This window comes from Nyctereutes procyonoides, unplaced genomic scaffold (assembly GCF_905146905.1).
Source record: "Nyctereutes procyonoides isolate TBG_1078 unplaced genomic scaffold, NYPRO_anot_genome, whole genome shotgun sequence".
In the NCBI taxonomy this organism is placed as follows: Eukaryota; Metazoa; Chordata; class Mammalia; order Carnivora; family Canidae; genus Nyctereutes; species Nyctereutes procyonoides.
Window position 1 is genome coordinate 8,109,660 of NW_026575031.1, and position 12,040 is coordinate 8,121,699.

The following is a 12,040-nucleotide window of genomic DNA, read 5'->3' on the forward strand; positions in this document are numbered from 1 at the left end:
ACCTTGTCCCCAAATATGTGCACCTATGCCTTCTGCCTGTGGTAGGTGGAGGCAGACTCTACCTTCACTGGATAAGGAACTAGAGACCAAGAACTACAAGATGTTAATGAAGAAAGTATGCATAGCCCAGGAAGAGAACTCAGGGGACCTCGCCAAGACGCTCTCTGACTTTTCCACCAACTAGCTCTGTCGCCTTGTGCAAAGGAAGACCTTCACCTCTGGGGGCTGAGCAATTTAACTCCTTTGTTACTTCTGTATTTTGAGGAGAATAGGATGCATCTGAAGGCCCTTCCCACTCTAAAAGTCTACGAAGCTCTCATTTGAATGAGCTCTCATTTCAATACCCATCCCCAGGTTTGCCTTTACCTTTCCACTGAGGGATACCTGGGCAATATAGCAAAGAGCTCTTCTTTGGTTGGTGGCCATAGGACAAGAAGAAAAGTAATTGCCCCTGAGTTCTTTCTGGGCAGCCAGGACTGAGACCCAGCCCCAGCCTTGCTTGTGCTTCCAATGTTTTCCATACATTGACTAGCACACAAACATTGACAGGTGCACAAAACATGTTCCCTTCTCTCATCCCCTCTCCACCACCTTTTGGGGTCTGGCAGGTCCTTACTGGTTCTCCCCACACAGGGTTTGCCCCCAGCTCTCTCCTGCCCTGAGGGCAGTGCCATTCCTACCAAAGACCAGGGCAGCCCCCAAAGTGGGAGGGAAGTGAGTGCAGAAGGACTATCAAGCTCTAGAGTATCCCCCCCCACACACACACACACACACACGCAGGCTCCCCAGACCTCTGTGCCCCAGGAGAGGTAGCCAGGAGATTTCTCAGGCTCTCCCCCCAGGACTTGAAATACGTATACTTACTCAAACTGTTGTACTCCTTTCTTTCATTCTTGCATTCCTCCCTTGCCTCCACCCACCCTTCTACACCTTTACTTTCTTCATCAATTCCCCCAGGATCTTCTTTGTGCTCTGCTGAAGCTTCCTGTTCTCTCTGAACCCTCCTTTTCTCTCCTCCTGGACCATCCTTGAATCTGGCTGAAGGGAGATAAGGAAAGTTTCTCCTTTTGGTCTTCATCAACATCAGAGGCAATCCTTCCGGGGTCAGGGTCCACCCTGCCACAGGGCCCCCAACAGTCCTGAGGCACCCAACACCTGACGAGGGATTCTCCGCTGTGGCATTGGGGTGAAGACAAGGAATGTTGTGAAATACAAACTTCTACACTCAAAGCAGCCTTGCAGTTAGCTGACCACCAACTTGTGAAGTGACTGATGACCCAGCACCAGGATGCCACCGAGGAGCACATCGCAGAGATGAAAGGTCTTACCAGCATCAGGGGTCTCTTCCTCCTGTGCCGCCACAGCTCTAAGGCAGGTGAAGATTTCCTAAATTTAAAAAGGGAGGAGACTGCCTAAGATCACATCTAGAGTGTGACGAACTTGAGATTGGCTCTTTCTACCACCCACACGAAAACTACTCTAATGTTTTATAGATTTTACATCTTCCGTTTTATTTTATTCTCATAGCAATCCTGCGAGGTGGCCAACCACCCTGCAGAGGAGAATCAGCAGTTCAAGGCGGTGAAATGACTTGCTCATGGTCACACAGCAGACCCCAAGCTCCGGGATTTCACAGGAAAGGAGGAAGAGGGCTCCGGCCCTCCCCCACCCCGCGCCCCCCGCCCCCCGCCAGCCAGTAGCCCTGGGAGGTTCCCAGGACTCCCCGGGACGCGCGGAGAGATTCGGGCCCCGCCCCCTGACCTTGCTGGGAAGTGGGGAGCTTGGAGGGGAGAAGCCTCAGGCGGTGCCCGGGCGGAGTCCTTGCTCGGGCGCACGGCCTGGAGTGAGGCTCCTTCGTTCTGGGCCGCAGGGGCCCCGGGCGCGGAGGAAAGCCCGGAAACCTGGGAGCCTCGGCCCGGATGGACGGCACGCGGCGAGAAGCCGGAGCGACTGGTGCGAGAGCCCGAGCAGGACCAGCGGCGGGGCCGTAGGGCCCAGGGGCGGGGCGACTCCTCCCGGCTCCTCGAGGGCGGGCACCGAGAGGGCGTGAGGTCCGGGCCCGGCGTTGGGTCCGCGGGGTCTGGACTTTCGGGGCCTCTGGAGGAGCAGCCGGGAGCTTCCCGGCCGGGCGAGGGCCCTCGGAGGCCCGCGCTTTCTCTGAAAGTGAAAGGAGTGGGCGGGGGGCGCGGCCGAGGCGGGGCCCAGGCGGGCGGGCGGCGCAGGCTCCGCCTCGGGGCAGTCTCGAGCCGGGGGCGCCGAGCGCCTCCACTCCTCGCCGCGCCGCGGGCTGGTGGGCTCCGCCGCGGCTCGCGTGCGGGGAAATGACCCTGCCCGGGGGCCCGACGAGCATGGCGCGGCCGGGAGGCGCGGGCCCCTGCAGCCCGGGGCTGGAGCGGGCCCCGCGCCGGAGTGTCGGGGAGCTGCGCCTGCTCTTCGAGGCGCGCTGCGCGGCGGTCGCCGCCGCCGCCGCCGCAGGGCAGCCCCGGGCCCGCGGGGCCAAGAGGCGTGGGGGACAGGTCCCCAACGGGCTGCCGCGGGCTCCCCCTGCCCCGGTGATCCCGCAGCTGACCGTGACAGCCGAGGAGCCGGACGTGCCCCCGGCCAGCCCCGGGCCGCCGGAGCCGGAGGGCGGCTGGCTCCCGGCCGTGGGCTCCTCGCACCTGCAGCAGCCGCGCCGACTCTCCACCTCGTCGCTCTCCTCCACTGGCTCCTCGTCGCTGCCCGAGGACTCGGAGGACGATCTGCTGAGCGACAGCGAGAGCCGGAGCCGCGGCAACGTGCAGCTGGAAGCCAGCGAGGACGCGGGTCAGGTACGGGCCGCGGGGGCGGGGCCAGCGCGGGGCGCGGGGGCTGCGCGCGGCGGGCCGGGCTCTGCCTGCGGCGCTCGCCGGCTCCGCGGAGGGTCTGGCCCTCGCAGTCGGGCCGGGGCACGGGGGTCGCAGGGAGGCGCCGGGCTTCCACCGCGGGTCGCGGGTCGCGGGTCGCGGCCCGGGCCCTAGGGCGTCTAAGACGGAGAACGAGGAGGAGTCTGCGACCGGCCGTGGGCCCGGGTGGGGCGGGGGTGGAGATCGTGACTCGCTGGCCGCCAGGTGGGGCCGGAGGATCCGAGGGGCTTGGAGTTGCCCCGCGAACTCTCGGAGACGCAGGGGCGAGCGAGTCTCCCGCTCTCCCCGCCCCCTCTCCCGCGCGGAGGCCCCACCCCCGCCGTTGCCACGGTTTCCCTCTCCTGAGTGGGAGTGGAGCGGCGCTCCAGGCTCTGCTCGGGAGCCGCCGCCGTCTGCTCCCGGCGCCCGCACGAGGCGTGGACGCGGAGAAGGGAGGGGCTCGGGCCCGGGGGCTCGGCTCGGGCGGGGAGCGCGATGCAGCCCTCCTCCCGGTTTAGCGCTCCTCGTCCAAGCCGGGGGAAGGTAGGCTGAGGTCGAAAGGGCTGGATCCCCCTGCTGGTTGCCGCCTCCGATAACCTGGCTGTTCCGGGGCCAGGTCTGACCCTCGGATAACCCGGCTCAGAGTGCAGCGAAGTCATTCCCAGTTCCTGCCCCTTAGGGGTGTGCAGCGCCCGGATGGCCATCTTGTCCCCTCTTATTAGCCAAGGCCAAATATTCTAAATAACTACCCGCGGTCAATGCGAAGGAGTTGCTCTAGATCCACGTTACGCAAGTGTCCCTGGAGCGCAGGGAGAGGCGAAGGGCGCCCCGCAGGCTCTGGTAGCTCCGAGCCGGCCCGGAAGGGCGGTGAGTGCGGCGGCCGCGTGCAGGGGCGGCCTGGGCGCGGTGCGGGAAGCCCTGAGGCGCGGCCTCCGCCTGCAGAGCCTGGGCTTCGGCGCTCCTTCGGATTGGACGAGGCAGGGGAGACCCTGTAAGGACCTGCAATGATCTGTGACTCAGTTACCCGCTGACACATTACCCAAAGGACAGCATGATTTGTTTGTAAGGGACACGAGGGAAAGGGGCTCCTAGAACAGGCACACCCGCGCGCGCACACGCCTCTGCCGTCAGGTGTAGGGTGCGGGAGTCCCTCCCTCCCCCCGGAGGTGGGGGTACTCCCGATCCAGGATCATTCCTAGCACAAGCCTGGCTCCTGCAGGGATGCGGGTGCCACCGAGGGATTTCCGAAGCGGTGGAATGTGGGGCAATGAGAGGACTCCTCCTTGCCCACCTCCTCCGAATGCGAATGCGGAGCGCCGCCGGGTCAGATGTCTGACAGCCGAGAGGCGAGCGCAGGACAAAGCGGCCAGGAGGGCAGCCCCGGCTTCCCCCGCCGCCCACAGCCCGAGGAGGTCCCGCGGCCGAAGCCTGCCTGCAACGTAGGCGGCCCCGCTGGGGTCGAGACTCCCGAGACCGGTCGCAGCTGTGCCGCGGGCGTCTTCGGCCGGTCTCTCCCTCCCGGAGCTTCGCGGTCTTCCGGCGCGGCCAGGAGCCGGAGCAGATGGCCGCTGGGGGCCCTTCCAGCTCCCAGGCTGCCGCTCCCAGGCCTTCCCAACCCCCGCCCGCCGGGGCCTCCCCGAAGGCAAACAGCCACGGCGGCCGCAGATAAGCCGGTCGCTGTTGACAGAGGCGGCCTGCGTCGGCGTGGAGGGGCCGCGCGGACTTTGCCTCGCCGCTGCGGAGCGCCCGCCCGGGCTGCCCCTAGGGCTTCCCCGGCCAGGAGAACGAGGATGCGCCGCGCCGGGGAGAAGGGTCCTGCAGCGGCCCTCGGAGCTCCCAACTTGACAGCCCCTTACTCCCGGGCCTGGATTCCTAACGGAATCTCTCAGAGCAGGAGGCGGCCCTGGAAGCGGCTACCTTGCCTCTGCCCGGCACATACACATGGCACGTGGTGTCTTGAGTGTGTCTTTGGTTCACTCAAGAGGGAGATGCTCCTTCTCCTAGGAGCACCGCACAGCCTGCCCAGAGCCCAGAGCTGGGCTTCCTCCAGGGTAGTTGGAACTGGGCAGCCACCCTCCCTCCTGGGGCCCCTCTTCTGGTAGAGGAGAAAGTCATGGGCAGGGACACCCAGATGATCAGGAGAGGATTTGGGGGCCTGTGCCCAAGAGCAGCTGGCATGACTGTATCTTGGGCCTTCCCTGCCTCTTAAAATAATTTTGGGGTGTTGCCTAGCAGAGGAGAGGTCGTTTGGCTCCTGTTCATTTGTTTCTCTTCTTTCAGTGCTCCAGGATAGGTAAGGAGACCTGGATGCCATCCTGTCCTGGACCCAGAACTCCCACACTTCACTTTTCACTAATTATAGAGCAGAATTTAGGTTAACAGACTTCCTTTTTAAAAAGCAAATGCCCCTGGGAGGGTGAAGTCGTGGGTCACTTATACCTTGGTGCAAATCATTTTATAAATTTAAACTGATTGCTCTCACCACCACCACCACCACCACCACCACCACCACCACCACCACCACCGGGAGTGCTGGTTTGATAGGGCAATGGGAACATTAGGAGGGGGCTGGGCTGGCAGAGTGTTTCAGCCAGAGGCTGAATGATTAGAGGTAGGGAGTCAGGAAGTATAGGGACAAAGACCAAAAACCCAAGGTCCATTCTGGCAGAAGATACATTAAGTTGCTGATGTGATATAAGAAGCAGTAGTCCCCAGGGCTTCCACATGGAGCTTGGACAAAGGAGGGTCTGAGGCTTCTTAGTGTCCAGCCAAGCCCTTCCCAGAGAGAGAGAGAGAGAGAGAGAGAGATCCTCCCTGGTGTGAGGATCAGAAGGTGCCCCTGTGGCTTCCTCAAAGACTCTTTGATATAGTCAGCTCTTCTGGGGTTTTTGCCCCAAGATACCCAGCAAGACTTTGGCTGTGAGTTGGTTTCCCAGACTTCTGTGGGGGAATAGGTCAGGCCAGAGTTTGGGGCCTTGGCCCTCTTCCCAGCTAGCTTTCCTTCTCTGACATAACAAATCTGCTTTCTGATATCCATACAATAAAATCTTACCTGCTCAAAAATATCTTCCCTGCTGTTGTTCATATGCCAAAATCCCCACCCACCCACTGAAGAATGACTCTTCAGGAGCCTTTTTGGATACATGCATTTTTATCTGCATTATGTTCCCTGGAGGAGGTAGCTCCCTAAGATGGATGGTGGTGAGTTCATTGATACTTGCATAAACTTCTTCCACGTTTGACCATATCTATCACTGGCAGGGGAGCTAAATCCTGTTCTATCAAGCTCAGGAGGTGGCTAGGAGGGCTCAGATGAAGTTGCTGCTGCTCTGGGCTGATATGATCCTCACAAAGTTGGAGTGAGGAGAGTAGGTGATGGGGCATTTTACCTCAGCTTGGAAGCAAGTCAATGCTGTGTTACCAGGACTGCAGGGACTAAATCCTCTCTTATTGGGCCCACTTCCCACCTTCCAGCTCCACTCACTGCTCCTTCAGAAAGGATAAGGTAGCTCTCCCATCTCACCTCACCCAAGGCTGTCTCCCTCTTCCACTGGGGTGGCCACACAACTAGATATACCCTCTACATCCCTTCTGGTCCCAATGCCACCAAATTCTGCCACTAGGCCCCCAAAGCTGCCTGAAACCATACCATTAATCCCATTCCTTTGAATGAACACAGAGGTGTCCAGCCAACAGAGAGGGGGCCCCCAAGCAGATCTCAGTGTTTCCCCAGAGAACAGACACACCACCCTGTGGCTGCAAATTGCTTCATGTTATACAAAGCTAGTTTCGTTTCGTTTTGTTTCATTTAATTTAGTTTGAGAGGAAGCACAAGCTGGGAGGGGCAGAAGGAGAAGGAGAAAGAGAATCCCAAGCAGGCTTCACGCTCAGCATAGAGCCCAGAACCAGATGAAGGGCTGGATCTTATGACCCTGAGATCATGACCTGAGCTGAAATTAAGAGCCAGCAGCTTCTCCACTTCTCCAGCTGAGCCACCCAGGCACCCCTTACAAAGCTCTTTCTCATGCAGGGTCCCATTTGACCCCCAAAGGGATTGGGGGTGGTAGCATGGATTTTGGAAACTGCTGGGTATTTGGAACCTGGGGAGGAGGTTGGGCTGGTAGAGAACTTTAGTCAGGGCCTGGGATACTGGAGTCAGGGAGTGAGGGGATGTTAACATCTCTAAGCCTTGATTTCCTTCTGTAAAATGGCAATAATGCTGCCACCTCATGCACTTGATGTGCATGTGCGTGATTTGAAAATCATGAGTGGGAGAAGATGATGCCACTGAATACACATGGCACATACATCTTCCTGGAATTTTACTTGAGGATTTGGAGGTGGGAGAGTTTTATAATAAAACTTGGATTTATTATGCAGCAGAATGCAAACCTTGTATGTATTTAAAGAGTAAAAAAGGGAGTTTTGAAAGAGATGTCATGCTTCCAGTGGGCTGCTTCTGGCTACACCCCCAGATCCCTGGGGGTTGGACATGTGATCACACCCTAGCGTGCCATGTAGGGACTTCAGTAGGAAAGCAGGAGCAGCGCTTTCTGATGGAAGATGAGAAGCGCCTGGCAGGCAGTAGGCGGTCAGTAAATGGTGGCTCGTGTTATGGCAGCAGCTATATCTTCCCAGAGGAAACAGGCTCACACAGATCAAATTCTCACTTGGGATCACTCAGCTAAAAAGTGATGGAGCCACCTGATTCCAGTGCTCTGTCACTAACCCAAATCTCCTCCCCATGGAAAGGGCTATCTGGCCAGCAGCCTCCCCCCTTCCCCACTTAGGCCATTGCCTCAGTTCTCCCTCTCTCTCACAGAACTTCCTCTGATAGAGGCGGCTGGATTTCTGGGTTCTAGCCTTGTAACTCCTGCAACACATATGTAACTCCTCAGAGTCCCTGCCAGGGAGCCCCCCTTCCTCCCAGGAGCACATCCACCTGTCCCCTCCCTCCTTCCCACCTGATCCCTACCCACCACCCCAGCCCTGGCCACCAGGTAGACAGGATGGGTACCTGCAGCAGTTTACTCCCGGCCCCCACCTTTCCTCCTCTCCAGATGGGCCTGGTCCTCCTCCACAGCTCTAGGGCTCCAGCTTCTGGCCTGGCTTGTGTCCTCTAGGAGGGGATAGGCCAGCCCTACTCCATGGTGACTGCTTCTTATGCTCATATTCTTTTCCACTTTGGGACCTTGTTAGGGCTCCCCCTGCACACGCTCATAGTAAGGAACAAATGGTGCTACCACTCCTCATCCTTGTATATAGCTTCACATCTTTCCACAAATGTATAAATGGGCCCATATTAAACATGTTTTGTGAAAAAAAAAAAAAAAGAGGCAAGCACCCCTGGAAGCAGGCAGCAGACACACAGCTTGGATGAGCAAACCTGAATACTTCAGAGGTTGGGCACAGGACTGATGAGGTTTTTTTTTTTTAAGATTTTATTTATTTATTCATGAGAGATACACAGAGGGAGAGGCAGAGACACAGGCAGAGGGAGAAGAAGGCTCCATGCAGGGAGCCCAACATGGGACTCGATCCCGGGGCCTCCAGGATCACTCCCTGGGCTGCAGGCAGCGCTAAACCACTGTGCCACCAGGGCTGCCCAGCCAGGACTGATGAGTTTTGAATGGGAAAGGGGAAGGTCCAGAGTATGAGATGCTCTCAGGATTGGGTGGAGGCCAGAAGCCAGGATTGTGAGGCAGGAGGTACGCCACAATCTACATTTCCCTCCCAGTTTCATCTGGGATGACAGGCTCTCAACTCTGCATCCCACTTTCAAAGCTCAGGTTTCTGGGTCTAGATCAAGAAGACCAAGGGTACCCCAGCCCTAGTCAACTGGTGAGGAGTGATATGGCATCCAGGAATAGCAAGAGGATGTTGGGGAGCCCTAAGTCATTCTTTTCCCAGGCCCTGCCAGGCTAGCCTCTCTGCCCAGTGCTTTTGCAAAGGTTTGTTTCCCTGTCTGTCTCCCTAAATGAGAGTAACCTAATGGTTCAAAATGAATTAAACAATAATCCAGATTTGTCCAGCTTCCGCTTCATGCCAAGGAATGGGGTTCCGAGGTCAGAGGGGTGGGAGCTTGTCACACTCAGACCTCACTACTACTCATAACAACCCAGTCAGAGTGATTATTTCCCCATTTTACAGATGAAGAAACTGACACTCAGAGGCTTGTTTCTTGGGCCCCAGGATCTCCTTGAGGCATTGTTAGAAATGCAAATTTTAGATTCCACCCAGACCTACTCAGAATTTCCCTGAGGCAGACCGAAGTGTGCATTTTTTAACATGGGTGACCATCAGGTGATTCTCATGCTCAGGAAAGTTCTAAATCCTTGACAGAGCACTTTAGTAACCTGCCCACACAGCTGGGGTAGCAGAGCTGGGGTGCAAACCTGAGCCTTCTAACAGTATGGCCAGGGCTCTTTTCAGCACGATGGAGAAGCTGGGTATCTGTCATCATCTTGTGCCTGTCTCAGTGTCTCACACAGGCTCGCAATTAACTTTCCTTGAGTGAGTGAGTGAGTGAGTGAGTGAGTGAGTGAGTGAGTGAGTGCACCTCTGGTGGCCCCGGCTGCTGGTGGTGAGGTGGGGCAGGAGGAGACCCTATGCCGGAAGAGGGAGGGCTTATGCATTGTCGAGACGCCAACGAGCAGGCCGGGACCCTGTCGCTTTCAGAAAAGCCACTGGCAGAAGATCCGGACCATGGTGAATCTGCCGGTTATGAGCCCTTTCAAGAAGCGCTACGCCTGGGTGCAGCTGGCTGGGCACACGGGTGAGCACGCGGACGCGCGGGAGGGGGTCTGGGGGAAGGAGGGGGCCAGGCGGGCTAACTGGGGCCGGTCTGCAGGGAGCTTCAAGGCGGCTGGCACCAGCGGGCTGATCCTGAAGCGCAGCTCGGAGCCGGAGCGCTACTGCCTGGCGCGGCTCATGGCCGACGCGCTGCGCGGCTGCGTGCCCGCCTTCCACGGCGAGGTGGAGCGCGACGGCGAGAGCTACTTGCAGCTGCAGGACCTGCTCGACGGCTTCGACGGGCCCTGCGTACTGGACTGCAAGATGGGCGTCAGGTACACGTCCCCTGCCGGTCCGGGCGGGGGCACGGGGCGGGAATGGGCGCCCTGCCGGGTGCCCCCAGCCGCGCCGGACGGGCCCGGGTCTGCGTCCTCTTACGCCCGCCCCACCGCTGCCCGCGCCTCCGCAGGACTTACCTGGAGGAGGAGCTGACTAAAGCCCGCGAGCGGCCCAAGCTGCGGAAGGACATGTACAAGAAGATGCTGGCGGTAGACCCCGCGGCACCTACCGAGGAGGAGCACGCGCAGCGCGCCGTCACCAAGCCCCGCTACATGCAGTGGCGCGAAGGCATCAGCTCCAGCACCACGCTCGGCTTCCGCATCGAAGGCATCAAGGTGGGCCAGGCCCGCTTTGCTTTGCAGCGCCCTGGCCCTCCCTCTGCCCTAACCCCACTGCGCGGTGTCTGCCCTCCCTGTTGACCACCCCCCCACGAGGCACCCTGCGGCGGCCTTCCCTCAGCCCCTGGCAGCCGACGTCCCGGGAGGTACCGCTACTCTGGTCTGATCCCCTCCCCTCAAGCAGAGGAGAGACACGGGGACCCTGACTTCCTGTCCCACTTCCTTCAGAAAGCCGACGGCTCCTGCAGCACCGACTTCAAGACCACACGAAGCCGGGAGCAGGTGATTCGCGTCTTCGAGGAGTTTGTGCAAGGGGATGCAGAAGTGCTGGTGAGCGCCGGATCCTAGAACCCTGAGGTGTTGGGGAACCCGAAACCGAAGGGTGCCCCTACGTCATCCGGTCAGGTGCCCTCGCCTGTGACTCCCATCGTAGCATTTATTGCACCTGGGGGCCTGTGTCTCCCTCAGCACGGTGTCTGCCAAGCCAAGCATGCATCATGGCCCCTAATATTAACAGAGGCGCAATTAGTATGTAGTTAATCTGCCCTCCTATCCTATCCTGCCCTCTCCAGAGGAGGTATCTGAACCGCCTGCTGCAGATCCGGGACACCCTGGAGGTCTCTGAGTTCTTTAGGAGGCACGAGGTAAGAGGGGTAGGCTCAGGTGCGGGGATTGTGATCTCTGAGGGCTACGGCAGTAATAGGATGAGGGCTTCTCCAGGAAAGGGCTGTGGCCTGACCCTGTGCATTTCGGCAGGTGATTGGCAGCTCGCTACTCTTCGTGCATGATCACTGCCATCGCGCGGGTGTGTGGCTCATCGACTTCGGCAAGACCACGCCCCTCCCCGACGGCCAGACCCTGGACCACCGGCGGCCCTGGGAGGAGGGCAACCGCGAGGACGGCTATTTGCTGGGGCTGGACAATCTCATTAGCATCCTGGCCAGCCTGGCTGAGAGATGAGGCTGGGCCCCGGTTCTAACAGATGGACCTGCGGCTGCGTCCCCACCATGCATGCTGGCGGCAGAGACTGAAACCCCGCGGTGCGGGGTGGTTCACACGGTTCTGCAGGGCCAGGTGCCAACCACTATGGGACGCACTGCAAAAGCTGGGGGCTGTCCCCCATACAAGACCCAGAGTTCTGAGAACCAATGGCACTAATTAACAGGGTGGGGGAGGGGTGGCTGGGACAATGGGCTCCTTCCTCAGCCCAGCTCTTCTGAGGGGGGCTGCGTATCTCTCTAGAGAGGCCAGATAATGAATTTTATTTCGCAGGCACTAGATCTATTGGTCTAACCTCCCACACTACAATGGACAGCCTTTCCCAATAAAACTCAAAGACACCAGCTTTGCTGACTCAGGCCTCATCTCCTTCCTCCTCTGGTCCCTTTCTCACTTCCCTGGCACCCTCATGTCCACTCAGATCACTGGAGGGTATGAGAAGAGCTCTTTATTAGAGACATCTGAAGGGTTGGGGGCTGCCCAGATGAAGGATGCAAGGATGCTCATGGGGGAAGAGGTAATCCAGAGAAGGCTTTCTGCAGGAGACAATTTCAACGTCTGGTCCCAAAGATCAAAGGCTGGGAGTGGCCAAGCTCTTCTCCAGGGAGCCTAAGCCGGTTTCCAGGACGGAGGGTCCAGTGGTGTCAGGTCAGCCCTGTAACAGGCCCAGACACGCAGTACAGAGAAGTGTGCTAGCTACCTAGAAGCCTGGGGATGAGTGCCGGGAGGAACCATTGCTACTGTCAGTGCCTGCTTTCAGTCCTCGCT

General features: G+C 58.8%; 1 protein-coding gene across 1 annotated transcript; it reads left to right on the forward strand.

The window, feature by feature from the left end:
• Positions 1–1,782: 1,782 nt before the first annotated feature.
• ITPKA (inositol-trisphosphate 3-kinase A) lies at positions 1,783–11,616 on the forward strand. Its single transcript, XM_055316576.1, has 7 exons — positions 1,783–2,810; positions 9,543–9,639; positions 9,715–9,931; positions 10,066–10,270; positions 10,502–10,603; positions 10,846–10,917; positions 11,030–11,616. The coding sequence occupies exons 1-7, from the start codon at positions 2,322–2,324 to the stop codon at positions 11,231–11,233; spliced, it is 1,386 nt and encodes a 461-aa protein (XP_055172551.1). The 5' UTR covers positions 1,783–2,321; the 3' UTR covers positions 11,234–11,616.
• Positions 11,617–12,040: the final 424 nt, after the last annotated feature.